At 39.6% G+C, this 27702-nt stretch overlaps 2 protein-coding genes across 7 annotated transcripts in view; one reads left to right on the top strand and one right to left on the bottom strand.

Moving 5' to 3' along the window:
* Nucleotides 1-23110, bottom strand: PDE6H (phosphodiesterase 6H). Of its 6 annotated transcripts, none has more exons than XM_077953677.1 (5): nt 22795-23110; nt 17400-17611; nt 4530-4704; nt 3469-3509; nt 1-992 (listed from the first exon to the last, which is right to left on the bottom strand). In XM_077953677.1, the coding sequence occupies exons 3-5, from the start codon at nt 4661-4663 to the stop codon at nt 916-918; spliced, it is 252 nt and encodes an 83-aa protein (XP_077809803.1). In that variant the 5' UTR covers nt 4664-4704; nt 17400-17611; nt 22795-23110; the 3' UTR covers nt 1-915. The 6 variants fall into 6 exon arrangements, with proteins under 6 accessions (XP_077809803.1, XP_015006688.1, XP_077809804.1 ...); XM_015151202.3 differs by lacking the exon at nt 22795-23110 and adding an exon at nt 21172-21308; XM_077953678.1 differs by lacking the exons at nt 17400-17611; nt 22795-23110 and adding exons at nt 4940-5025; nt 9594-9681.
* Nucleotides 21099-27702, top strand: part of ARHGDIB (Rho GDP dissociation inhibitor beta) — a 19475-nt gene continuing 12871 nt past the window's right edge. The window contains exon 1 of the mRNA XM_015151201.3: nt 21099-21157. The gene's annotated coding sequence lies outside the window, so the exon portion shown is untranslated. The remainder of the gene's footprint in view (nt 21158-27702) is intronic.

Below are 27702 nucleotides of genomic sequence, written 5' to 3'. Positions count from 1 at the left end.
TTCAGGGGTAAGGCAAACCATCATTTTATTTAGAGGGTCAACTGCCTATCCTTTGTATATGAGTCTAAACCTTATAGCATATAAATCTTTTCAGTTGACAGTTTAAAGGTTAGATTTACTACAGATGTGCACAAAGCAGTCAATGTATGTAACTCCCGTGACTACCATATTAAGCCATTGGACAAAATAACTTCATTGAGGGAATGCTGTGGAAGGAAACCTTCCTCAACCAGAGTACTGAAAAGAAGGCTCACATTGTCAGAATTCCGAGTTTAAATCCCAGTTCCTCGCCAGCTTAGAACTGTACAACTTAGAGCTGCATGAGACTTCTGAAATAACCTAGTTCAATCAAATTTAGACCCAGAAAGTATACAATTTATGAACTTACAGAATTCAAATCTTCATCCTATGCTGTTTTGTAAGCACTGCACTTATTTCCTGTATGACTGTGCCTTCTTTGTTTAATTGGTTCTCAGAACACAGCATCAGATATTTCCATGTAGCATTTAATACAACTTCAGCAACATTCAAGGTAAATATCTCCTTTATTAAATAAGAGGAGGTGGGGAGTGACATAAATGTAATCTTAAAGGTCTCCTATTAATCATAGTGAATGCCTAGCAAAAATAGATTTAAAGGGCTTACACATAAACAAAATGTAGAGAAATATTGATGACTTCTAACTAGCTGGTAGGAAAAGGTGGTTAAGTGTGAAATGCATCCACTATTTTGAGCTGTACTGCAAGAGAGATTCTGATAGTAAGAGAACTCTTAGTAGTAACTGATAGGAAATGACCTCGAAAGTCAACAAAACCACTTCCAATCAGCTGAATTTCAAGACTCCGGCAGATCATCAGGGCAAAAGTAACCAAAATTACAGCAGATGTCGTTGAGAGTGGCAGAACCTCTGGCACCTCAAATAATCCCAAACTGAGCGAGCTCATGCAATTCCAGGTGGCTGAATGCCTCCCACGGACAAATCACTGTGATATCTGCAAGAGATGGAAGAGTATGTAAGCCAACCTCACCCCAAAAAAAGTCTCTTCACAGAAAGATGCCGTTCAGGCAGAGACACTTCACTCCTCTCTCCTGCTCATTATCCCCTGACTGAGAAGTTACCTAGAGTGGTCCTGCGGCCCAGGAAGGATCAGACCAATTGCTTAATTGTTGCACCAGGCATCTCTGTTGGTTTCATTCTGCTTCCTCTTTGAGGGGGGTGGCGACCCACAGCTTTTGACTGAGGGGTTCCCTGGGGGGGTACAGCCCACTGATCACACAGAGTCTCCCCAAACCACAACCACTAAGGAGGAAGCAAAAGTGGAATTCTAGTCAGGCCAAGGGCTAAGATGAAAAAGAGGAACACTTTGAATCTCCATGGTCTAGGTATCCATAGTCTTCCCTACCAATCTAGATCAGTTTCTTCTCTAATTATTCTTCTATTCCTTTACATTTTGAATTGCCTATATCCAATCACATATTGAAAAATGATCACAAGGCATCTTTTAATCCAGCTTCTTGTTTTAGAAAGTAAGATATTATTATCCTTCAGTTACAAAGAAGCTTGCTGACACCCAGAGAGATGAAATAATTAGCAAAAACCACATAGTTGTAGAGCTGAGACCAGAACCAGGTCAAAGACCTCAGACTTTCACTCAGTATAAGCCTCATTACATTATTCCAAATATACGGTTAGAGTCAAGCACATCTTCCAGATCCCAAAGCAAATTTGCTGGTCTTGCATGCACCTTGCCAAAATACAGAAGCAGTTAATCTAGGAGAATAGCAAAATTGCTTTATAATGTGGCTGGAAAATGTATTCGAGATCCCAGGATTGGTATTTGGCTGCAGAAAGATACACTGAGGATTGCCTGGGAAGGACACTGATTACTACAAATGCTACCATTTATCAAAGGTGTGTTGGATGAGTTGAAAATATGTCCAGACAAAAGCCTGCACATAAATCTTTAGGGCCATTTTATCCATTGTTGGCTAAACTTGGAAGCAACCAAGGTATCTTTCAATAGGATAAAAAACTGTGTTTATCTCTACAATGGAGTATTGTTCCATGATTTAAAAAACTGAGCTATCAAGCCATATAAAAACATGGAGAAACCTTAAATGAATATTGTTAAATGAAAGAAGCTAGTCCAGAAAAGCTATATACTGTATGATTCGAACTATACCACATTCTGGAAAAGGCAAAACTATACAGACAGAAGATTAGTGGATGTCGAGGGTTTAGAGAGAGAGAGAAGGGTGACCAGGTGAAGCATAGGGCAGCAAAACTATTCTGTATAATACTATATGTACTACAGAATGTACTATAATGGTGGGTACATGGTATTTATCAAAACCCTTAGAACTTTACAACACAAAGGATAAAAACCCTAATACAAGCTATGGATTTTAATTAACATACTGCATCAATATTGGCTCATCAAATATAATCACACTAATACAAGATGTTAATAATAAAGGAAACTGTAAAAGGGGAGAGAGGTGGTAGACAGGACATATAGGATCTGTACTTTCTGATGAATTTTTCTGTAAATCTTAAACTCCTCTAAGAAATAAAGTCTATTAATTTAAAAAAATATGGCAGGGCGCGGTGGCTCAAGCCTGTAATCCCAGCACTTTGGGAGGCCGAGACGGGCGGATCACGAGGTCAGGAGATCCCGACCATCCTGGCTAACACAGTGAAACCCCGTCTCTACTAAAAAATCAAAAAATTAGCCGGGCGAGGTGGCGGGCGCCTGTAGTCCCAGCTACTCGGGAGGCTGAGGCAGGAGAATGGCGTAAAAACCCGGGAGGCGGAGCTTGCAGTGAGCCGAGATCCGGCCACTGCACTCCAGCCTGGGCGACAGAGCGAGACTCTGTCTCAAAAAAATAAAAAAGCAGTGATTGCATTCATCGTATGATACATAAAAATCTGGTAGCCAATTTTTAAAAATATATTGCAGGCATTCACTATTTAAGATCCTCCTCTGGGTGCTAGAGGATGTGTAAAAAGAGGAAATTGGTAAGGAAGTGGTTTGCCTGGTAGAGTGGAGAGATCTCCAGACCTCACCCTTATTTCCAATAGTTCACTTGGTAGCCTCAGACAAAAGACTGTCAATTCCTCTATGTCTCAGATTTCTCTCCTGAAAAATGAAGTTTGGTTAGATGAATTATGAGAATCTTTCTACCATAAACGCCTGTAATTTATCATTGTATGCCCTCAAAGGTTGTTTGACAAAACAAGAAGGTTTATGAAATTTTGGGCCTACCCTGATTTCTTTTAGGGCTTTTGTATCTGGGCACACATGTACTTATTTCGGAGGGGAAATTAAATCCCCACCTTTCTATGTCTTCACAGATCTTCTGCCTTGGGTATTTCTCATAACTTTCAACTGCCCCTTGAGGCCTGAAGCATATAAAAAGGCAGAACTCCAAGTGCAAATTTCTCACTTAAATCAGTGGATGGCTTACCTGTTCCTAGCCCCTCCATTCCTGGAATGTCATCTCCAAATCTATGGAAAAGAATATGGCGAAATTAGCTGAGATTAGAGCACAAGAATTTTGGAGTCACTCACATGGTGAGTTTCTTGATTCAAAGGGGAAGAAGGAGAGGTTTAAATGTTTTTATTTGAGAGACTCCTTTTGTTTGCACCGAACTGGAGCAAAGAAAATGTCACTCAGGCAGGTTTTGGTATATCCTAGTGGAGAGAGATTTCTCTCCTGTAGGAACTTAAGCTAAAACAATTAAGAGTCAGAAAGAACTATCAGTGGGACAACTAAGTCAAATTTCACTTTTTATAATAAAAATTGAAATGAGAAAGCAATACAAGAGGCATTAAAAATGATGAATTCATCCATTTGTTTACTTATTCAAAATCATTAACTAAGCATCCATTATATACCAGGCATTTTGTTAGGCACAGAGAGTTAAGAAAAAAACAGGCAAATTTTCTGAGTGGTCTTAGTCTCGGAGAATAGACACGAATAAATAAATATAAGATACGATAATGTAGGCTATGACAGCTGAATGTACAAAATGCAAACATGAAAGTAATGATAGCTTGTTAAAGAGATCAGTGGTAGCTTCAAAAAGAAATTAGCATATGAGCTGTGTGTTGAAAAATGAATAGGATTTAGGCAAGGAGAGGAAGAAGAAAATAAAGAACTGAGGATATAAAATTGGAAGACATAAATATAAGCTATATTTTCTGGAAATGGTCAGTGGTTCAGTGTTACAGATTAAAGCAGAGGTTATGTCAGTAAAGAGGAGTGGTCATAAAAAGCCTGGAAGGCAAAGTCAAAGTTTATTGTAAAAAGCCTCCATTTGCCATGTTAAATTCGGCCACAGACCTGGAAATTGCGAAGGAAAGAATTCCAGCGATAAAGACACAGATGGAGTTAAAGAGGAAAAGAGAGGATGGGATGGACATTTTTGTAAGTCTGTTTAATATTATGAGCACTAATTTCTCAAAACAAAAGCCGTCCTGTGGGAAGAAGAAACTAATAGAAAGTTTTTTTCATTTAGGTCTTACCCTTTCACACCTTTCTTTGGAGGTTTACTCTTGAATTGGCGAGTCTGCCTCTGCTTGAACTTGGGAGGGCCTTTGCGTGGGGTGGTGGGACCCTGGTTTGAAGCTGGAGCAGCCAGAGCAGTGTTGTCACTCATTTTAACAGCCCCCAGGCAGCTAGCGTTTCCCTTTCAGCCTCCTTAGACAGTGAAAGATAAAAAAAGATCTTTCAAGTCATGGGGACCATTGGTTATTAGATCTTTATTTTAGCCTGGAGAAGAAAAGTACTTCAATAAGAAAGCTCAGTACTTTGTGTTGATACAAAAGGGGAGAAGTTATCATCTTTAAAAGGGATCTTTAAGAAAACAGAGTATAAATCAATGCAGGCACTTAATGTAAAGGAATGCAAACTTACACTCTGCTATATTACTTACACAATCTATCAGTTGCGTAAACAGACAATTGATACATTTTAAAACTCAAAAATCTAGGTGGATATGCTGTTCCCATAGATCTGCCACTGAAAAAAATTTAAAGATAAATAAATTAAATTAAATTAAATTAAAGCTTCACATTAGGTATTTAAAAAATTAAAATAAATAAATAAAATAGTTTCGCCACAAGTGTTCTATGTGAATTTATTATGATGCTGTACTTCTCTATGACCACCAGTTCTACCCGTTATAAAGAGAGGAAAATGGACTCAGTGATATCTATAGTCTTTTATAGCACCTGCTATTTCTTTAAGCTTTACATTTCCATCCAGCTCTAAAATAACCTGATTCTAAATGTTTATTGAGCATTTTTTATGGCCTCTGTTTTTTTATAGTCCTTCAAGTCCTTATAGTCTAAGATAAGATTACTTTGTTTAATCCTCACATGAACCAGAAGCTTTTCTGTAGTTCTGGGAGATGACAATGTAGTTGTCTGGACAGGAGGACCTCTGGAGCAGGGATACCAACACTCATGAATATATTCAACACACCTTAAAACACACACACATAGAGAAGTTAATGAAGGATGATTACGTAATGTATTTGTGCTTCAACTCTACGTCCAGACATAAGGTTCTTCAGCCCCCATTGTTCACAAATCTTTGATGCTTTCTTCTACCCACACCATGGACCTATCCAATATGGTGTTCTCAGACTTTAATTTGGCTACAGAAATGCGCATTGCCATTCTTCAAATACAAATCAAAGAAAATTATTGAAAAAGATAAATTGAAACAATTAATTTGTCATTTTGGATGACATTATTTTCTTTCTTCTTTTCTTTCATAAGAGTTGACAAAACTGCCCTTGGAAGGAAGATCCTGAAAAGCCCCAAAGAACTCCAAATTGCTTTCACCTCTTATCCTGAGCCCATCTCTTCCATAAAATCTGGTGTGTGGGGGCTTTGTCTCCACAAGATTCCTTATTTCACCCATTACAGATTTATGCTAATTTTTTTTTTTTTTTTTAAGAGAGACAAGTTCTTGCTCCATCAGCCAGGTTGTAGTGCAGTGGTGCAATTGCAATCATAGCTCACTATAGCCTCAAACTCCTGGGCTCAACTGATCCTCCCGCCTCAGACTCCCAAAGTGCTAGGTTTACAGGCATGACTCATCACACCAGCCTATGTTAATATTGTTAACTGCAGACCTCCCTGACAGTCTTTGGCTCATGCTAACAGTGACTGTCTTTACTGGCCACACTGCATATCCCTCAAACCTCATATTCTATAACTTCCAGTTCATACTGTTTTCTTATTTCTTTCAGAGTTGGGTTGCAATTATTATCCTCACCCCCAAGATTTTCCTCTTATTTAAATTCTGATTATTACTAAATTATTATCCTTGCCAGTAGCAGGGATGGTGAGATTGGCCAGGACCCTGGACCACCTGCTCATGCTGTGATTCCTTCTGCTGTCCCCTACTGGACTAGCTTCATGAGGCTGCCCTTCCAGTCCCAGAACCTACAACAGTGCATGGTGGATAGTAATTATGCCATATATATTATATTTGTCAAATGAGTTAATAAATTAATCTAGAAATTGAACAGGCCAGGTGCAGTGGTTCACGCCTGTAATCCCAGGACTTTGGGAGGCCAAGACGGGCAGATCATGAGGTCAGGAGATCGAGACCATCCTGGCTAACACAGTGAAAACCCGTCTCTACTAAAAATATAAAAAATTAGCTGGGCGTGGTGGCGGGTGCCTGTAGTCCCAGCTACTCGGGAGGCTGAGGCAGGAGAATGGCGTGAACCCGGGAGTCAGAGCTTGCAGTGAGCCGAGATCGCACCACTGCACTCCAGCCTGGGCGACGGGGCGAGACTCCGTCTCAAGAAAAGAAAAAAAAGGAAAAAAAATGAAAAAGAAAGAAACTGAACAAATACCGTAAACCTTAGGTCATGAGGTCCTGACCCTTTGACTTCTCCATCAGAGCACAAAGAACTCATTAGCTTTCAGGCTTTAGGAAATGCACTGCCAGTTCCTCTGCTCACTAAATTCAGTTCCCATTCTGTGGGCCCTCTCTACCCCTGGTCGACAGGCAAACTTTGTGCTTGTCCCAAGTGTGGTTGGGACCCTGGGAATCGCTGGTGAGCAGCCAAGATCAGCGCTGTGCTCAGAGTGGACCACCAGTAACTGACACATCCCAGCTCTGCCAGTCACAGAGGGCAGCTCTCAGATCAAGGTTTTTGAACTGCCCAGGATTTTCAAGGTAGAAGAAATCAAAAGTTTCTTTTCTCTCATCTGAAGAACCTATTAGGGTCAGAATTGCCAGATCCAGCAAAAAAATAAAAAATAAAAAAATACAAGGCACCCCGCTCAATTTGAATTTCAAAGAAGTGATATTTTTTAGTAAAGTATATCTCAGCTGTTTCATGGTACATATTTATACTTTAGAAAGTCATTTTCCTCTGGAACTCAAATTTAACTGGCATCCTCCATTTTATCTGGCAGCCCTAATAAGATTCAATTATTTAGGATCCAGAATTCTATAATGTAAGGGCCTAAAGTGACCCTCATTGGTCAAATTGCCCTTTGATGGTAACATGGTAGAGAGTACACTCTTTAGAATCAAATTGATATAGTTTTAAGTTCCTACTCCACAGAACTGGCTATGTGACTTAGGGGAAATTTCATAATCCTCTGGGGGTCTTATTCCATCTATAAAATGAATCAAATCATACCTTCCTTTTAGGGTTATGGGGAAATTTTAGGAAGACGATATGAGTAGAGTGGTACAAAGTGTTAAAAAAGAGCAAACATATGCTAGACCTTGTGAGAGAAAAGAAAGCCATGCAAACAAATCTGTGGTTATGACACTTGCTCACCCGGACTCTGCACCTCCTTCCTCTGGGCCAACCACTGAAGAGCCCTTGCCATACACCAGAGGGGCAATTGTCTTCCGCCCTTGCTGGGTAATCCTCTTCTTCCTTCCAACACCCCAACTGTTAACTTACTTCTGGTCTTAAAATTCTGTCTTAAGAAGCTTTCCTTGAATTCCTTTGACACCCCTAACAGCAACCCCAAAGACTTTAAAAATCACATGTGACATCCATATTCCCCTGATGATACATCCCCTTTTTTCTTGCAGGTTTCTTCTACATGATTACAGAATTTTGAAGTTACACCTCTAGGCTTAGACAATGTTCATGTCTGAGTTTGATGCATTATATGAAAGAAGCCTTCTCAGAAAGAGTTACATAACAGTTGCCAGGTTAATCCCTTGATCCTAATGGTGCTCAGGATTTGCACTAGGTAACCAGAACAGTCGACTAATCCCTCTGCAGTTTCTGTCATAGATTTACCCTCCAATTCTCTCTGCAAAACCTTTAGGAAGGGTAGAACACTTCTGACCTTTCCCTGCATTGGAAGCCAGTCCTGTTTGCCCATAAACATCACCAAAGGCTAACCTCATCCTGACCACACTTTTCTAGAAATTCCAAGGGCATCTGGAGCTGAGTAACCCTAAATGTATTATCAGACTTGATTTTAGCTGAAAGAAGTTTCACATTTTTTTCCTCCAAAAGCATCAAGCAATTTATTCTTTTGTGAGGCAGAACATTTTCCTGTTTTTAAAGCAATGTTAGCCCTTCCCCTTTTGAAGATTACAAACTGTTTCTCTGCAGAAATAAGTGGATGCGGCAAAGTAATATTTCAAGGCATACTTTTGTAGGGGACTGGGGTTAGGGTCACCTTAACAAAAATTAAAGATTTGTATAAAGCAAAAAATCATCTTGTGTTGCTTTATACAGCAAAGCCCAGCCGTATATAGTGACAGGGGATGATCCTCTGAAAAGCAGTTTTAGAAGGTTCCTGAGACAGTCTCTCTGATGCTGCTGTTACCACCTTACCCTTCCAACTCTCTGTTTCTCAGCAAAGATATAGACAAGGCCATTGTCAGTGGACTAAGGAACAGGCTGGAAGGAGCTAGGGAGGGAAGTACTGTTGGGGTTGAGCCAATAAATATCACCCAGGGTCCTGCTGAGGCAGAGAAAATCAATAATTTGAAAAGCAAAGCAAGACCCAAACCAAAGCCATAAAAAAAAATTACCAAAAATCCAGCCCACACCCTGCTTCAGAATGGAACAAACAAACACTTTGACCTCAAAGGGAGAAGGCTCAGCCACCTGCACTGCCCTGCGGTCATTCTCACGCTCGCTCTCCGCTCCCCATCTCCTTTTCCTCACACTCACACCAGCCTACCAGTGCCTGGGCCAAGTTTGCAAGCACATCCTTGGAGTAAAGAACTGTTTTCTCTGTGGTTATTTAGTGCCACAGATCCCTCCGTCTTCACAATACTGTTTGCTATGAAGCTGCAAACAGGGAGGTCACTATTGGGCTCCTTCTAAATGAATTCAGTAATCAAGTTTTGCAGTGACCTTGTAATAGTCAACTTTCACTTATTTGCTCGTCCCATGGCATAACAAGAAGGTCTGAGTGTATCTCCTTCATGTTCTTTCCCATTTTCATCCCCAGCCACAGCCCAGGCCCACAGGTCCAACATGTTTTCTTCTCCAATTTTTCTTTTGGAGCCTGATCAACCCCCCAAAGCCCTTCAATTACTCTGCTCAAATTCACCAGAAGTTCAGAAATACTCACGGAGCTGAATGCTGTTCCTATCAGCTGCCCCGCTGCCTTCTTTGCAAAAGACAAAAGGATCTTTGCATCCTGACTTATCTCTCTGTAATACCCTCATGCTGCCTAATCTCACCGTCATAAGCTCAGAACAGCAACCCAGGTGCAAAGAAGTTAGAAGAACACGGGGTGAGGCTGGGACAGGCTTAGGAGGTTTCTGATAATTAGAGGCCCTTTCAAAACTGACTTAGGTTCACTCTAGTCAATAAACAGGTATTGTATTCACAAAAACACAGAAAGTGTTGATATCCAAGGGTCAATTTCAGTTTGTGATTCAATATCTTCTTTTAATTCTCACCTTTAGTTTTTGCTACTCCCATTTCTTCCCTTTCCCTGACACATACCGATGTGCACAATCACACCCACACACATACACAGGGACATAATTCTTATGGGGCTCTAGGTAACTGGAGAGAACAGAGGGAGCCACAGTGCCCCCTGCTATAGTGGGGACATTGAACATGCGGGCAGTGACATTGGGAAACACACAGTATCTCCCCCTAACTGGTATTGTGTGTATTTCCTCAGAGAGATGGAATCTCAGAGTCAAAACTGATATCAAATTCGGTGATATCTGACAGAGAAAGGGCCCATATGACAGCTAGGAATTGTTAACTGAGGACACTCATTTGAGAATCGATTGCCAGATCTTTCGTACCTAAATGTTTCAGGGTGTAGGGTCTGGGGAACAATCCAATTTACTGAGACTCCTTGACTCGGTCTTCCTATTATATTGAGCCACTAGTATTAATTATTAATAGATTAATAATTAAGTATTAATTAATACTTAATTAGTATTACCTAATTGATAATTAATTAATACTAAATAGCTCTCAACAGATATGCTAGTTATCAGTAAGTTATTTTGATAAATTTATCATAGAAAGATTAAGTGATGTATTCAAGGCTGCAAATAAAATTAATAGTGGAGCCAGGAACAGGGCCCAAGTCTGGAAACACCTTGTATATTCCTTTGTCTTTGTACTATACTATATCAAAGCAGACATGGACCAAGATGTCTGTTTGCTGGTCACTTCCATCACTTCCATGCCTTACCAGTGAATTTCAGTGTTCTTTCCCCAGTTGTTACCTATTAGAGAATTACACTCCATAACGTTATAGAGAAAGAAGGTCAATTTATCCTTTCTAGACAGGGAGAGATTCTTAACTTGCAGCCCTAAGCAAATTACATGAGCAACTAAACAGCTCAAGAGTCATTCATGTGCTCTCCCATGGTCTTTACCAAGATTTCTCTGAGTTTTGAAGGCAACGAATACCTTGCAAAGCCAGGAAAGTGTTTGGTCTCTGGATGGGTACCTCTACTCCCTCCTCTGTATCTCCATGATCATTCACACCTTCCTTTACTGTTACATACCAGGCACGTGAATGTTTAGATGCTTATCTGTCAAACTTTTTGTATTCTCAATTTTCTTGATGAAAGAATACAAATTTTAAGGACAGTGGAAAGTGCCATAAGCTGAGTGAATGTTCAAGAATGTTGTTACTCAAAGTGCAGCAGCAGCAACACCATCTGTGCACTTGTTAAAAATGCAGGATCTCAGCCCTGCTCCATACTTACTGAATCAGAATCCGCATTTTAACAAGGTCCAAGGTGATGTGTTTGCATATTAATGTTTGAAAAGTACTGTACTAGACCCATATGCGGGCTTGGGTTTACCATTTATCTGCTATATGGAAAAACTGTCACCTCTCTGAGTTTCAGTTTCCTCATATGTAAAATGAATGATTTAGAGTGTCAGGGTCCTCAATTTTTTCTATCCCACTACACTTGAGAAAGATAATCTTGCGATTCTCAATGTTGAATATGGGGGTGGTTGTGCCATAAGTCGTCTTCCTCCAAAGGAAATCCAGGAGAGAGAAGAGTGAGAGGTTAGGGGTAGGGAGAAAGTCTAGGTGTATAGTTTGAAAAATTCTCCTAAAGCCACTCTAATATGGTTCTCAGGGGTTTAGAATTAGAAAATTCTTAAATTACTCTACAGTCTTAAAAATCTATGTTCCTTCTTGTTTTGGACCAAGTAAAGTAGACACATATCCTCTCATGCCTCTTGCTAAGTACAACTAAAAATCCTGGATATAATATATGAAAAAAACATGGAATATTTCAAAATATTTGAGAGAAGAAAAAACAAATAGAGGCTTTAGATGCAAGGAACAATATGGCAGTAAGTTTCCTGAATTTTCTTTTTGTTTTGTATATCCTGATGTAGATGCAGGAAAAGACAGTAACCCAAAAGCACCAAGAGGAGTGAAAAAACAAAAAACCTCCCCAAAAGCCTGTTTTCTCTAGACAAGTGACCAGGAGAGTAGCAAACTAGCAAGACAGAACACATTTAAACAAAAACCACCCTACTCCAGTCAAATACCATGGAAAAAAACACGACATGACTCAGCAAAAGCTGAGTGGAGAGCCAAGACTTTCATCTTGATTCAGCTACCGCGGGGTGACTTTCTCCCACCCTAGCTGAGTAGCATCAGAGAAAGCCACATTGGGATCTTGGGCTTTCACCTCCAACCAGTCATAACAAGGCCACCTTCTTCTCCCTACCAGACTGGTACCAAAGAAGCCCGAGTGGGAAATTTCACCTCCATTCAGACATAACACAGCATGTAAAAAAGCATGAAATAAAGATCTTAGAGCTGAAAAATAGAATAACCAACATAAAGAACTCAATGGATGGGTTCAAAAACAGAATGGAGAATAAAGAGGAAAGAATCAGTGAACTTGAAGATAGAACAATAGAAATTACCCAATCTGAACAAAAGACAGAAAATAAACCCACCCACCACAAAAAAAAAAAAAAAAATGAATAGAATCTCACAGATCTGAGAGACTAAAGGACCTAATATTTATGTCATCAGCATCTCAGAAGGAAAGGAGAAAAGACGTGAAGCTTAAAAAGTACTTGAAGAAATAATGGCTAAAAATTTTCCAAATGTAGTGCAGGACATAATTGTGTAACATCAAGAAGGTGGAAAACCCCAATGGGAAAAACTCAAAGAAGTCTACACCAAAATACACCACGGCTAAACTTCAGAAAACTAAAGACAAAGAAAAAAATTAGAAAGCAGTGAAAGAGAAACAACACCTTATCTGTAAGAAAAATAACTCAACTGACAGCAGATTTCCCATTAGAAACCAGGGGGACTAGAAGGATATGGTATATTTTTCGTGTCCTGAGAAAAAGAACTGTCAACCCTGACTTCTATGTCATGTGAATTTATCATTCGGAATAAGGGGAAATTAATGACGTCTTCAGACAAAGGAAGACTAACAGAATCTATAATCAGAAGACCTACTCTAAAAGGATGACTAAGGAAAATTCTTGAAACAAAAAATAAATGATAAAAGAAAGAATTTTAGACTATCTGAAAAGAAAAATGGAAGATAAACTCAACCACCTTCAGCAAGGCTTGGTGGAGAATGAAACATTGTTCAAGGTACTATGAGGTTCTAAGGGTCTGGTCATCATCTTGGATCAGGGATTCATCCACTATTCCCTGTTTGACGTGGCTGATCTTCCTGTATCTAACTACTCTGACTCCTACTGACTCCCAGGGGATTGGTGTAGGCTGGGCAAGCAACAACCAATACACACTGCCTCTGTTGGACAGAGCAGTTTTACCAGATACCTTCATAGCTCATTGGTTAGTCTAGTGAGGGCTGATTTCTGGTCAGTTTATCTCTCATCTTATCAACCAGGTAATCAGGCTATATGACTATAAGCAAAATGACCAATCTCAAAGGAATTCCTCCAAAAGAACTTTGGTGTGTTGAACGCTCTAAGCTTTCACAGAAGCAAGAAAAAAGCTAATGGGAACCTCAATATTGATACATTCAATAACATAAATAAATCACAGAAACATTTTGCTAAATGAAAAACTCCACAGGCAAAAGGCAGTATACTGTTTGACTTCATTTGTTACATTCTAGCAAGCCTAAACTATAGGGTTGGAGAATAGATCACTGGTTGCTAGGGACTGTGATTGAGTGGAGAAGTTGACTCCAAAGAGAAAATTCGAGAAATTTTATGAGCAGTGATGGAATTATTTGGAATCCTCATCATAGTGGCAGATACACAACTTGATGCATTTGTCAAAACCCCTATGTCCATCACAAGGAGTAAGCTCTACTGTATGCAAATTTTACAACTAAATATAATAAAATGATTTTTAAAAATCTGTATTCCATAGCTCTATAACTTTTGGTTCTTGATCCCTTCTGACAGATGGAAAAGTATTATTAATTATATATTGGAAAGTAGAGTGCAGGTGCTAAGTAATTAGAAAGTAATTAAAAATTTAGCTGTCCTTTAGCTACTTATGCAAGTGCTAATCTCTAATCTTTCTTTAGTGCTTCTTAAAATACCAGTGAGTGGGAAGACACATTAAAGTCACATTTCCTCCACGTTTGGAATCTCCTAGACTGAACTTTCTACTTTGACTAATGCATAGCGGACTCCAGAGGGGAACACACTGGACATGAAAAAGGAATGTACAAGCTTGGCCCCTCTTTCCCTAAATACCCTAGGTTTGATTCTCCAGAAAAACATTAATCTTGGAAAAGACTTACGAATTAAAAACACAATATTCTTTTCCAGAAAACAGATAAGAGGAAACACTTCCCAACTCATTTCATGAGACCTATTTCACCCTGACACCAAAACCAGACAAAGACAATTAAAAAGGAAATTACAGACCAGTATGTCTCATCAATTGAGATGCAAAAATTCTTAACAAAATATTATCAAATTAAATACAGCAATGTATAAAAAGAATAATACACTAGGGTCAAGTGGGATTTTTTCCAGCTTGCAAGGCTTATTAAATATTCAAAAATTAATCAACATAATCCATTATATTAAGCTAAAGAAGAAAATCATATGATCATATCAATTGATGAAAATATGATTAACAAAATCCAAAACCTATTAATGATTAAAAAAAAAAACTCTCAGCAAACTAGAAATAGAACTAGGAATTCTATGAGAATAGGATTCTCACTAAAAAACTATGAAAACCTACAGATCAATGAAACAGAGTAGAAAACCCAGATATAAACCTACACAAATATGCCCAATTAATTTCTGACAAAATAGACAAAAGCAATTCAATAGGAGAGGGATGGTCTGTTCAACAAATGGTGCTGGAAAGCATAGACATTTTGTCTATGGATATCCATGAATCAAGAGGAGGAAGAGAAGGAAGAGGAGGAGAGGAAGAATGTTAAACCTCACATATTGTGCACCCCAAAAACTTCACACCTAGTACAGAAATTAACTCAAATGAATCACAGACTAAAATATAAACTGTAAAACTATGAAACTTTAGTTTAAAAAATATGAGAGACCAGGCCCTTGGACTAAGTGAAAAGTTCTTACACTTGCCAGTGAAAACACAATCCATAACAGTAAAAATTGATAAATTTGACCTGATTAAAATTAAAAATATTTGCTCTGTGAGAAACTCTGATGAGGGACAAATTACAGATTAGAAGAGAGTGTTTGAAAATCCTATGCCCAACAAGGGATTTGTACCTCAAAAATGTAAAGAACTCTCAAAACTCGAGATTAAAAAGGCAACCAATTCAATTAGAAAATGAACAAGAAACATGTGTAAGCATTTCACTGAAGAGGATATGTAGATTACAAGCACACAAAAAGATATCCACCGTAATCATCCATTAGGGAAATGCAAATTAAAACCACAATGAGAAATCACCACACACCTATGATAATGACTAAAAAAAAATAGTGTAACACTAAATGATTGCACAGATATAGGAGAAGATGGATCACTTGTGCATTGTGAGTGGGAGTGTAAAATGGGACAGCCACTATGGAAAACCATTTGGCCAGTTTTCCTAAAAAGAAACATGGATTTACCATGCAACCTAGCAATTGCACTTTTGGGTGTTCGTCCAGGGAAGTGAAAACTTGTGTCCTCAAGTGTTTATAGCAGCTTTGTTCATACTAGCCCCAAACTGGAAACTATCCAAATTTCCTATAATGAGTGAATAGTTACACAAACTGTGGTACATTTACACCATGAAAACACTGCGCAGCCATACAAAGAGATGAACTTATTGACACCTACAACAACTAGTATGAACCTCAAGGAAATTATGCTAAAGGAAAAAAGCCAATTACAAATGTATGTGTGATTCCATTTACATAATATTCTTTTTAAAAATTTTCATTTTAAGTTCGGGGTACGTATGCAGGTTTGTTACATAGGTAGACGGGGGTTTGTTGTACACATTATTTCGTCACCCAGGTATAAAGCCTAATATCCATGAGTAATTTTTCCTGATCTTCTCCCTCTTCCCATCCTCCACTCTCCAGTAGGCCTCAGTGCGTGTTGTTTCCCCCTGCGTTCTCATCATTTAGCTCCCACTTATAAGTGAGAATATACAGTATTTGGTTTTCTGTTCCTGCATTAGTTTGCTAAGAATAAGGGTCTCCAGTTCCATCCATGTCCCTGCAAAGGACATGATCTCCTTTTTTATGGCTTTTTTAATGTTCTTTTTTATGGCTTCATAGTATTCCATGGTGTATATGTACCACATTTTGGTTATCTAGTCTATCCATTTATATATTTTTAAAATTAAAAAATGTATAGAGAGGGCGAACAATTTAGTGGTCACCAGGGGTTAGGGATGGGTGTGAGGAGGTGGGTGTGGCTACAGAAGGATAGAACAAGTAAGTCTCATGGTGATGGCCTGTGTCTTCATCGTGGTGGTAGTTAGAAGAAGCTTCACACGCAATAAAATTGCATAGAACTACACACACACGCACACACGATTGCATATGTAACTGGAGAAGTCGGAGCAGGTTCTGTGAATTGTATCAATGTCAGTTTCTTGGGTTGATATTATACACATTTATGCAAGATGGTGACATTGGTGAAGACAGGGTGAACATTTATTAACAACTACCTGTAAATCTATAAGTATTTCGAAGTATAAAGTTAAATAAATTTGTTATTCAAAAATTCATAAGAAGGATGCATAGCAACTTCAACATATAGCAATCAGATAAATATTTGTTCGAAGCTGAAATATAGGTGACCTGACTCAGCAGGCAGAACTGTTTCCCGTCTTCCTATACTCCCCTCTCGAGCCATTCCTCCTTTGCTTCCTTTGTAGGCATCTCTCACTTCATCTTTTCTAAATGCTGAGGTTTCCTAGTATCTTGGCCTTTCTCATTAATTCCATTGGTATTTATTGACAGTATACTATGTTTTTAGTCAGTGCTCTAGTCTCTGGGATACAGCAGTGAATAAGACAAGGTCCCTGACCTTATAGAGTTCACAGCCTTGTGGAGACATGGATAACAAACAGAAAAATAATATATGGGAAATATGTCAAGGGATGTTACATGCTAGAAATAAAAATAAAGCAGAATGATGAAATAGAGGGACTATTTTAAATATGCTGGTTTAAGAAGACCCCTCTGAGAAACTGACATATGAGCAGAGATCTGAATAAAGAAAGAAATGAATCAAGTATGATTATTTAAAGGAAGAACACTTCTGCAAAGAGAATCATCCCTAAAATGGGAACCTGTTTCTCATGAAAGGATTAGCAAGAGGGGCAAGATCTGGAATGGAAGAAACAATGGCTAAGCGTTAGCAGATGAGTCTGGAGGATTGCAAGTGGCTAGATCATGAGTATGTTAGAATTCTAGTGCTATGTGACAAATTACCCCCAAATTTAGCAGCCCATAACAATAGATATTTCCTATCTCTCACAGTTTCTATGGGTCAATCAGGAGTGGCATAGCTGGGTGGTTCCTGCTCACATCTTCCATGCTGTCAGTCAGGACTGTCGTCATCTGGAGCTGAAACCTTCATTTCCATTATGGTTCATTTAGACAGCTTTTGGTCCTCACCACAGGGACTGCTCCACAGGGGGCTTGAGTGTCCTTATGACATGGAGCCCTGCTTCCCACAGAATGAATGATCTAAGAGAAATCAAGAGAAAAGATACAATGTCTAACAGCCTTGGAAGCAACATGCCATCATTTCTGCCATATTCTATTAGCCACACAGAACAATCTTGATACAATGTGATCAGGGCTGAATACCAGGATCACTGGAGGCTGCCTTGGAAGATGGCTACTAAAATAAGCCAACTTGCAGCTATGGGTGAAAATAGAATTCTATTTTATTTTAAGTGGATGAAAGATCCCTAGAGGTCTGAAAACCAAGGAATGATGTGATCATGAGCATGCTTTTTACTCTGTTATGAGACTAAAGGGTAAATGAGACTATTATGGAAATAGAAAACATATAAAGAGAATGCTATAAAAGTCCAGTAGAGGCACAATGATGGTAGGCTAGGGTGCTAACCAAGGAGGAGGTAAGAAGTTGTCAGCAGGTTACTCACTAAAAGTGAAGCTAACAGGATTTCCCCCATGCTTGGCCAACTTCTCTTTTTACACTCCTTCTGGGTGATCCCATCACTTACATGGTTTAAACCAGTGTTTCTAAAACCTCACAGTTTACCTGCAGAGCTTTTTAAAACATAGATTTCCAGGTTCAACCCCGGGGGGAGATTCTGATGTAGGAGGTTTGGTCAGAGACTTTGCATTTCTAAGGAGTTCCTAGGTGATGGTGGTCTGCTGGTACACAGGCCACACTTTGGGTTTAATTTACTATCCATGTAATGGATAATATGGATTACTATCCATGTAATGGATGATACGTAAATTCAGGCTTATATATTTCACTATCTTTCAGAAATCATCTCCGACAAATGATACCATTTTGTTTTTTCAAACTCAGGACAAGACACGTCCAAACATATGTCCTTATTTCTCCTACTACATCTATTTCTTCTTTTGTGTTATCTATCTCACTTGGTGGTACCCCCAAGGACCCAGTCATTCTAGCAAAAAAATCCAGAAGTCCTTCCTGATTCCACATTCCTCCTTATCCACATCCTTCTCATCCCACCAATTACCAGGGCATGCCAATTTCACCTAAATATTTCTCAAATCTGACCATTTTTGTCTATCTCATTGTGAATGTTCTACTTCAAGACTAAACAGTCTCCTAATAGATTTTATTCACATCAAATCCAACCACATCAGTTTGCCAGAATAAACTAGTGAAATGCAAAACTGATCATATCCATCCTTTACTTTCAATGGTTCTCCATCACTGATACGATCTAGGCCATGGTCCTTATTAACACGGTGTAAGAGGTCCATGGTGATCTGAACCCTGTGCCTGCCCTGCTCCAGGTACATTTCCCATTCCCATGTAACTTCCACTTTACATTCCAACAATCTTGAGCTGCTTCCTTATAATACCCTGTGTATCCCACATCATTCTGGGAAGCCATGGCCATGTTGCTGCTCATGTTTCTCCTCTACCTCAAGTGCCTTCTCTTCCTCTCCCAACCCTTCACACGTCAACTACTCAACATGTACTCTCTCTCTTAACTGAGCACAGTGGTCACTTCCTCCAGGAAGCCTCCCTTGGTGTCCTTATATGTACTCTCAAAATACACCACGTGTTTCTTCTTTTCCTATGCTCACACACACACACACACAAATTTGTTTACTTCTGCCTTCCCCATTACATCTTTCAGCTACTTGAGGTCTAGGACTGTGTCTTGTTTATTTCTGTACCTTTCCATGGGTCCTTGCATACGACCAGGAATTATTAAGTATTTTTTGATAATTAGACTCCTTTTAGAACTTCCTAAAATTATGAATGCTCTCTCATCCTCCAATACATACATTGATCTATAATAAAATCTGTAAAATATGTATTGATTTCACAGATTTTTCTGGAAAGGGGTGCTTCCATACCCTCCAATATACACTGGGCTCATGGTAGGGAGTGAGGGGGAAAGCCAGGTTTGCCTAGTGAGGTGTTGCCTAATAGTATGAAAAATGAGTGGTGGGATATAGATCATGAATTTACCACTTTTGACTTTTAAATATTTCTTGTTACAATTAATGTATTCTGCCTATGTTACTTTCATTGTCTCCTCGGTAGAACATAAGTTCCACAGGGCAGCAGAGATGTCGCCTGCGGTCTATTGCTGCACAAGGGAACTAGAACAGTACTTGGAAGAAAAGAGGTGCTCGGTAAATATTATGGAATGAATAAACGTGTCACCTCTTGAGGGTGCAGAGCTATAGAATGTACTGCCTTCTGTGTGAGTTAGGGTTTGCCTTGTTTTTACAATAAAGTTATCTACATTGTTTCAAGGTCTATATTGTGTCTATATTATTTTAAAATTTATAAAATGAAGTGGTATTAGGTTTTTAGTATTTTTGCTCATTTTAATTATATATTATTTTTCTTTTCATATTTTTCTAGGCTAATCTCTTTTCTGGCATGAAATGACTACCACCCCGCCCCTTGATTATTTTGATTTCATTGACTCTAAGGAGAAGGCAAACCCTGTAGTATCAATTTACAAAGGGAGATGAAGAAGATGCAGTACATTTAGGTGAAAACAAAATAAATGTCAGTTTCTCCAAATTTGTGTGCTTAGTCAGTTCTAAATATATTGATGTAGTGTAAATACTGAATATTGAAATATTAACCTAAATAAGCATGCATTATTGTTAACAACTACTGGAATAGACAGCACAAATGTGACTTGGCTGCTTAAAAACTGTTCCTCAGATGATTTAAACATGGCCTCCGAGACTTGTTCCCATTTAAATTACTTCATAAACCATTTCCTCAAATATGGTACAAAGTCTATTTTAGCGCTTGTTAAATTGTCACAAATTCTGAGTTAGAAGACTATGAATTAATGAAGTTTTACTTCCTTTTGCAATTTCCTAGGTTTCATCAAAGACAGTACTTTCGCTTGCTTGTTTCATTTGAAGAAAAATCAGCAAAAACTATTAGAAACAATATTTGATTGTTTGCAGTGCAATACGAAGCTACATCTTGAAATTATAACCAACAAAACTCCCAAAATCTGTTTAAGGACACATTTTTAAATTTAGGACCAAGTACATGCCGTTAACAATCATAATTTCTTAACACTCTACATTCACTGCCAGCAAACTTTCAACATATTGGTTGATAATGAAGCTGGCGGGTACCGACTGGGAACAGAAGTGAGAGGTACAAAGTAGAGCGCATGTGAATTTATTGCTACTGGTTTCAGGCTCCTTGCCTCCGTAGGCTTATGCACTGAAATGACCTGATTATCAGACATACCCTCACCATTATTCATAATACCCATAGCTATAGGCTCCACAATCTTGCGTGTACATTCATGCATCTCCGCGTCACACGGGCTGTCATGCTCGCACATGTGCCATTAATTGACAAGAATGCTGCTCAAGTTGGCTGATCAAGAGATAGGCAGTGCAAAGGAACAGGATTTGAGACAGCCCAGGGTTTCCTCTTCAAGTAGGTCTAAAGCATTTTTTTTTTCTCATTAACTTCCTTCCTGTCCTAACTGCCAGCACTCAGAAGCCAGAGTTGAGAGACAGAGGCACCCCAGACAGAGACGTGAAGCCCTGAATGTAAGTTCAAATACCTCGGGCTGGGGAGGCTTCAGGTGGGCGCAGAGCAGAGTCGGAAACCTCTCGACGGGGCTACAGCCCTGGACAGTTTATTATTTTTTTAGACGGGCGGTTCTGCTTTAAAACAAACTTTATGATAAGAAATTGCTAAGGAGGCTGCAGAGAAGGGGAAGTTAGAGCAGGGAAGGGTAGCAGTGACTCAGAGGAGGAGGCTCAAAGAAGGAGGGTACAGGGTGCGCTGCAGCCCGGGAGGTGCAATCCTGAATATTCTGGAGAAGGGCTCTGAGAACACCACCGGGAGTGCCTGGAGGGGTTTCCTGCAAAGCAGGAGCAGGCACCTGGCCAGGCTCGGAAGAAAAAGACTGTAGATATAAACTGATACGGTCTGTGCTGGTGGATGGTCTGGGGTGGAGATATGTGGTTTCCTGTTTTTAAGCAGGCAATGTAAAAAGACTGGTTGAAAGAGAAAAAAAAAAAGTTCAAAGCTGTCAAATATTAAACTGTCTTCCGCTAAAGAATTTTCTGGTGATACAAGAGAAACGCATAATGAAATCCTCCCTTAGAGTGCAGGGAATTTAGCCCTCCAAGAGGAAGTATGGTATAGCACATGGTTCTGTACTCATGAGTCATACAGTGATAGAATTTCTACCACTGACAAAGACTCTGTATTAAATTCCTGCAGTCGGATAGGCAGAAAGATTGTTGCTGCTGTTGTCAAAAATAATAACAGGGCTGAGCGTGGTGGCTCACACCTGTAATCCCAGCACTTTGGGAGGCCGAGGCGGGTGGATCACCTGAGGTCAGGAGTTCAAGACCACCTTGACCAGCATGGTGAAACCCGGTCTCTACTAAAAATGCAAAATTAGCTGGGTGTGGTGGTGCATCCCTGTAATCCCAGTTACTTGGGAGGCTGAGGCAGGAGAATCGCTTGAACCCAGGAGGCGGAGGTTACAGTGAGCCAAGATCACGCCATTGCACTCCAGCCTGGGCAACAAGAGCAAAACTCTGGCTCAAAAAATAAAAATATTAGTAATCATAATAGCCCTTTATATATGAGATAACTAAAAGCAAACATGGAAAACACCAAATCACATATTAAGAGACAGGTTTTAGAAAAATTCAAGGAGGCCCAGCTAGGACAGCTGATCAGTGGGCCTTCAAAATGTCAAGGTCTGAATTTCAGCCACCATTAGGAGAAGTTCTTTAGGTATGACCTGAAATACTTTCTTCCCTTTTAGAGGACTTCCCAGCCAGCATGTTTCATAAACATAATCTATAATTAAACTCTAGACCTATGGTAACTTGGGGTGTGGGTCCGATAAGCCCTGGGCAGTTCTTCATTCAGAGTGGGGAAAGGCAGACTGCTCTCACCCAGAGGGCTCATGGTCACCCCTTCACACAGAGACCTAGAGCCACTGGAGTCAAGGTTGGCCTGGCGATCCTCATTGCAGGGACAATCAGGCAAGGGAGATCAAGAGGACCATGTCAGCCTGTTGGTCCGGGGAGACGGGGGCAGAAGTTCAGTCCCTAGCAGGCATCGTGAATCTTGCCATTGGCTTTGTGTTTTTTAAAATTTGTAAGAATATATTCCCTCCCAAACCGGATATAGCACAAGCTTAGTAACAAAAGCATCTTACTCTTTTGTGAGATGTGGGAAATTCCAAGAGAAGAACAGTTCTTTCTCCATCCACGCTTCACAGATGCAAAACGTGAGGACTAGCCGTGCTGTCACTGAACAGAAACAGGCAAGCATTTTTCAGGCCTCAACTGGAATTTGGTCCTTCCTTGCTTTGGAGAGAGAGCATGAGTTTGTCGCTAGGGAAGTAGGCTCTGAGCAACATCAAGGTGCTGTTTTCAGTAGACGCTCAGCACCACAAAGTCATTCTGAGGGAAAGATGTGGGTCTGAGCTCATTTGGGGGAGCACAGTACATGACAAACATCAGCTAACAGGAAAAGAGAAGCCCTGGGGAGTCGAAATTATGCAGCTAGAAAAAGAGAACCAACATTTGTTGAGTGCCTTCTATGTGTCAGGCCTGGTGATAGAAACTTTCAAATTTTGTTCCTGAGAAGAGTGCAGAAGCGTTCAATAATTTGACTAAAATTACATACGGATACAAAAAGGATCAATAGCCACAATGCCTCTGAATTGCAATTCACAGGGCGTGGTGGTGCGTGCCTGTAGTCCTAGCTACTCAGGAGGCTCAGGTGATTCTCCCACCTCAACCTCCCGAGTAGCTGGGACTATAGGTGCGCATCACCACGCTGGCTAATTTTACCATTTTTAGTAGAGACGGGGTGTCTCCATGTCGCCAAGGCTGGTCTCGAATTCCTGGGCTCAAGCAATCTGCCTGCCTTGGCCTCCTAAAGTCCTGGGATTAAAGGCATGAGCCACAATGCATGACCTATTACTATTTTTCTTGAGACAGGTCTCGCTCTATCACCCGAGCTGAAGTGCAGGGGCATGAACACAGTTCACTGCAGCCTCAACCTCCTGAGGCTCAGGTGATCCTCCCACATTCTTAGGAAGAATCACATGGAAGAAATTTTCTCCAATTTCACATTTTGAGAGTCCTTATTCCCGGTTTGTGTTATTGTTGCCTGGGATCCTGTATTCAAGTCTACACTGGCATACCCAGAGATGAGTCTCATGTTGCCCATGAAACGTCAGCAACATTTAGCCATGCAATAAGCACATCCTGAATCACTCTGTGTCGTGTTACTCTCTGGTGTCCTCAGCCAGAGAGTGCATTTTACCACTGGTAAAAATTCACTTGGGCTTTCTTAAAGAGCCTGATAATCTTAGCACAAATGGTCATAAAAAATTCTCCCTCACTTCTGTCTAACTTTTCATGCTAATTTAAAACTTTTGTGAATATATTGAGATACCAAAGGCAATGGCTTCCTTAATGCACAGTTTTCTTTGAGGATTATTTAAAATAATATTTGTATGGCATGACTTCACACATTGGGCACTCAGCAAAGCTCACTGGATCTCTTGAGTTCTCTCTCTTTGTGCATGCGAATGTGGGTTAGAAAAACATGCTATGAATGCACAGGCAAGAAATAATAAGTTGTTTCTCTCACAAAGAGAAATGGTAAGAAATTACATTTCTACTAATTTGAGCCGTTCTCTGGACTGATCACAATATTTATTGTCTCTTACAAAATAATCTTGTCTTTGGTTTTTCCCATCCAGTTTTCAAGTTTTCATAGTCCTTCATGGGGCTGAGGTGGTAGAAAGCAGCACCGCAAAGTGGGGAGTATGGATTCCTCCATGTCACCAGGGACAGGGGCTGTGGGGAGAGGGTGGAATCCCTAACCAAGAAGGCTTCTGGTGTCCTGAGAGACAAACTTGCAATCCCATAATACGCCAAATTGCCAGGCAAGCAGCATAGCACAGTCAAATCCTTGACTACCTCTGAAATGTCACCAGTGTTTTAGAGATGGCTCCAGACCTGCGCTAGACCCACAGCCCATTTTGGGGGAAGTCAGACATATCCTAGTCAGCAGGGAAAGTGGAGATAACAGGAGTTACAGAGAATGCTGATGCTCACATAGGAACTTCTCTGATAGAAATCCCCTACTTCTGGTACTTCCACATTTCTCTCTCTCTCCCCTCTTTCTCTTTCTCCCTTCTCCCTCCTCTCTCTCTCCTCTTTCTCCTCTTTCTCTCCTGTCTCTTCACCCACTTCCTTCTTTCTCTCTCATCTCTATCTCTTCTACCTAATACGTGAATACCCATGGCCCGTGTGTCTAGATGCATAATCCAGTACAATTTTGCAGATCTAGCTTTGGGCCGTGAATTAAGTCTCCATGGTATTTTGCTCCAGAGCCAGAGGGAATTCTCTTAATTAGCTGTGCCTGTGTTCACTGACATTTCTCATCATTCACAGAGTGACCTCTGGCTTCAATGGAGAAAGGGAGCAATAAATAAAATCTAAAATTAAATTGTTTACATGGAAGTTTTTAAAAGAAATATAGTATAGTTTCATTTTAGGGTGATTCAGTTTTTAAACAATCCTTGCAATTCCCCAGAACTGCTTGTCTCTTTAATACTCCTCAAAGACAAAAATCTATTTTTAAGGAGGAAGGAGTGGGGACAGAGTCAGCTCCCATCCAGGGAAAAGCATTTGGTGTGGAAGCAGTTAGCTAGCTTCACTGAAGCCTTGTGACAAAACAGACCACATCAGGGCAGGGAAGGAAGAAGAAGAAAAGAACAAATATTCATGGAACATCTATTCTTGACCAGTATAGTCCTATAATTTTTCATATGTCTTCTCCAATCTTTCATCCCCATAAAGAAGAATATCCCCATTTTACTGGTGGTAAAATTGAGGCTCAGTGAAATTAGCAACTTGCTTGAGTCCTGTAATAATGCAGAGCCTGGTTTTGAATCCCTGGTGCATCTAACTCAATCTATGTTCTATGGGACATGAAAGTCGCCTTTCTCTGAATTACCCAGGTAATTTGTTTAATCTAAACTTAGGAATTCTACTTTTTCTTGTCCTCAGTCCATTTAGAGCTGCATTAATGAAACAGATGATGCTCTATCCTGACATGGGTGTAAATTTTTAAGTGTAATTCACTTGCAATGTCTTGGAAATTTCACTGAATTTGCAAGCAAAAACATTGATTTGTGCTATGTCATATGCACACTGTGAGTAACCATCCTAATTTAATTTGACATTTTAATTGAGGCTGAGAAGATTAAGTCCCCATCTCAGCACATCTAATGCTTGCCAGTGCTTTGCTGAATAGCCAACATGGGGATATGAGGGCTCCACTGTGAAAGTTAATCTGTGTGGGCATCTGTGAAGCAGAAAATAGAGAAAACTGGAGTAGTAAGCCTGTGGGAAAAAATAATATGGACTTTGGGGCCTAACAAATGGGGCCCACATTAATCTGGTTAAACATATAGTTGTTAATTCTCCATTTCATTTTTTCCTGTGCAAAGGACCAAAGTCAAAAACAAACAAGACCCAACTCTGTCCTTTGTAGAATGGGAGATGAGCAGCTGAGGAAGGTGAGGAAAGTCCATCCAGAAGATTCTATGCTGATGGGCTGAGTCCTCCCCAACCTCTCTTTTACTTCCTCTTTTCTTTTCTCATTTCACAAGCTTCTTTAAATTAGGGAGCATTCGAGTCATTAAATTAAGAAGGGGCCTCAGAGATCTTCTCATGCCACGGCTTCATTTTGCAGAGGATGAAACCGGGGCCCAGTGAGGTTAAGCAACTTGCATGAGTTGCGCTGAAACATCGTTATCTGACACTTCCCTGCTTTGTTAAAGCTGTCTCTGCAGAGCTTGCAAAGAAGCACTGACCTCTGCTTGTGCACCTCCAGGTAGATTCCCAAGACGACTAACAAACTCTAATTTTATTATAACTTCTTAAAGACAACTGAAGCAATAGAGCATAATGCCTAAAAGTCAGACAACCTGGGCTCAGACATTAATTCTGCCTACCACATGGTATATCTTCTTTAGGCAAGTTACTTAACTTGAACTTTAGTTTCCTAGTCTGGAAAAGAGAATGATGATGCCAACGAAGTTATTGTGAGAACTACATAGACAATCCTCTAGAAAGCACTTAGCACTACATGTGATAACTATTAGAATTTTTATCAATAATATCAATATTATCAATAGGAAAATCAGTTGTCCTTTAGATGATGGGATTGGAAAACAGTCTGTAGAATTTTCATAAAATTCCTATTCTCATTTCAACACGCATCCATAAGATAGGAGGATAAAAAGAGAAAATTTTTGTTTGTGGTTAAATATGCGCACAGATAATTTGAGAAATCATTGTCAAACTATATTCGCCATTTATGGCTGGGGCTTCAGGAGAAACGGAGGTTACCCAGAGATAATGTTAAAAATGCAGTACAATGCTTAATATTTACTGTACTTGAGTTTTTGCTGAAGAGTAGATTTTAGGCGCTCTTGCCACACACACACAAAAGTAGGTGAGATGATGGATACGTTAATTTGCTTGACTATAGTAAACTTTTCACTATCTATGTATCCCAGACATATTTTACACCTTAAATATATATAATAAATACCTTTTAAGAAATGGATTCATAAGAGGTATGTATGTATTCCAGATGTTAATCTCTTGTTAATATATGCATTGTGAATGTCTCATTTTTAGAATCCAGACCATTACTCTTTTCACTATTTATAGGGTGATATTAGGAAAATAAATTCTAAATGCTTGTGTAATTGAAACATTTAATATTTTCTTCTATGTCTCAGTTTTTGCACTTGTAAAATATAACTGACTGTGCCTACCGCACAGCATTGCGATGACTGAGTGAAGTAATGCATGCAAAGCACTTATCCCATAATAACTGAGTTTTTGGCTTGTAAGTGTTCAGTAACAATTTGCTGTTACTATTATGGTACCCTTTATTATGCAAAGACCTGTTCGGTGAAAGAAAAATAATTTTATGTCTGGGAGAAAAATAAGTAAAATAAAATAAAATAAAATATGCAGCATCTTTTGGGGATTCACATACATTTTATTTTTTAATTTTTAAATTT

The sequence above is a fragment of the Macaca mulatta genome, chromosome 11 (genome assembly GCF_049350105.2).
Source record: "Macaca mulatta isolate MMU2019108-1 chromosome 11, T2T-MMU8v2.0, whole genome shotgun sequence".
Lineage (NCBI taxonomy): Eukaryota > Metazoa > Chordata > Mammalia > Primates > Cercopithecidae > Macaca > Macaca mulatta.
This window is presented reverse-complemented; position numbering and strand designations above follow the sequence as displayed.

What these genes read in the sequence shown, in the direction of transcription:
- PDE6H (XM_077953677.1), bottom strand. Translation starts at nt 4,663, where the DNA reads ATGAGTGACAACACTGCTCTGGCTGCTCCAGCTTCAAACCAGGGTCCC. An exon ending in CCAAAGAAAGGTGTGAAAGG is followed by an intron (nt 3,510 to 4,529) that starts GTAAGACCTAAA and finishes TCTTTTCCATAG; the next exon opens with ATTTGGAGATGACATTCCAG. An exon ending in AATGGAGGGGCTAGGAACAG is followed by an intron (nt 993 to 3,468) that starts GTAAGCCATCCA and finishes CATCTCTTGCAG; the next exon opens with ATATCACAGTGATTTGTCCG.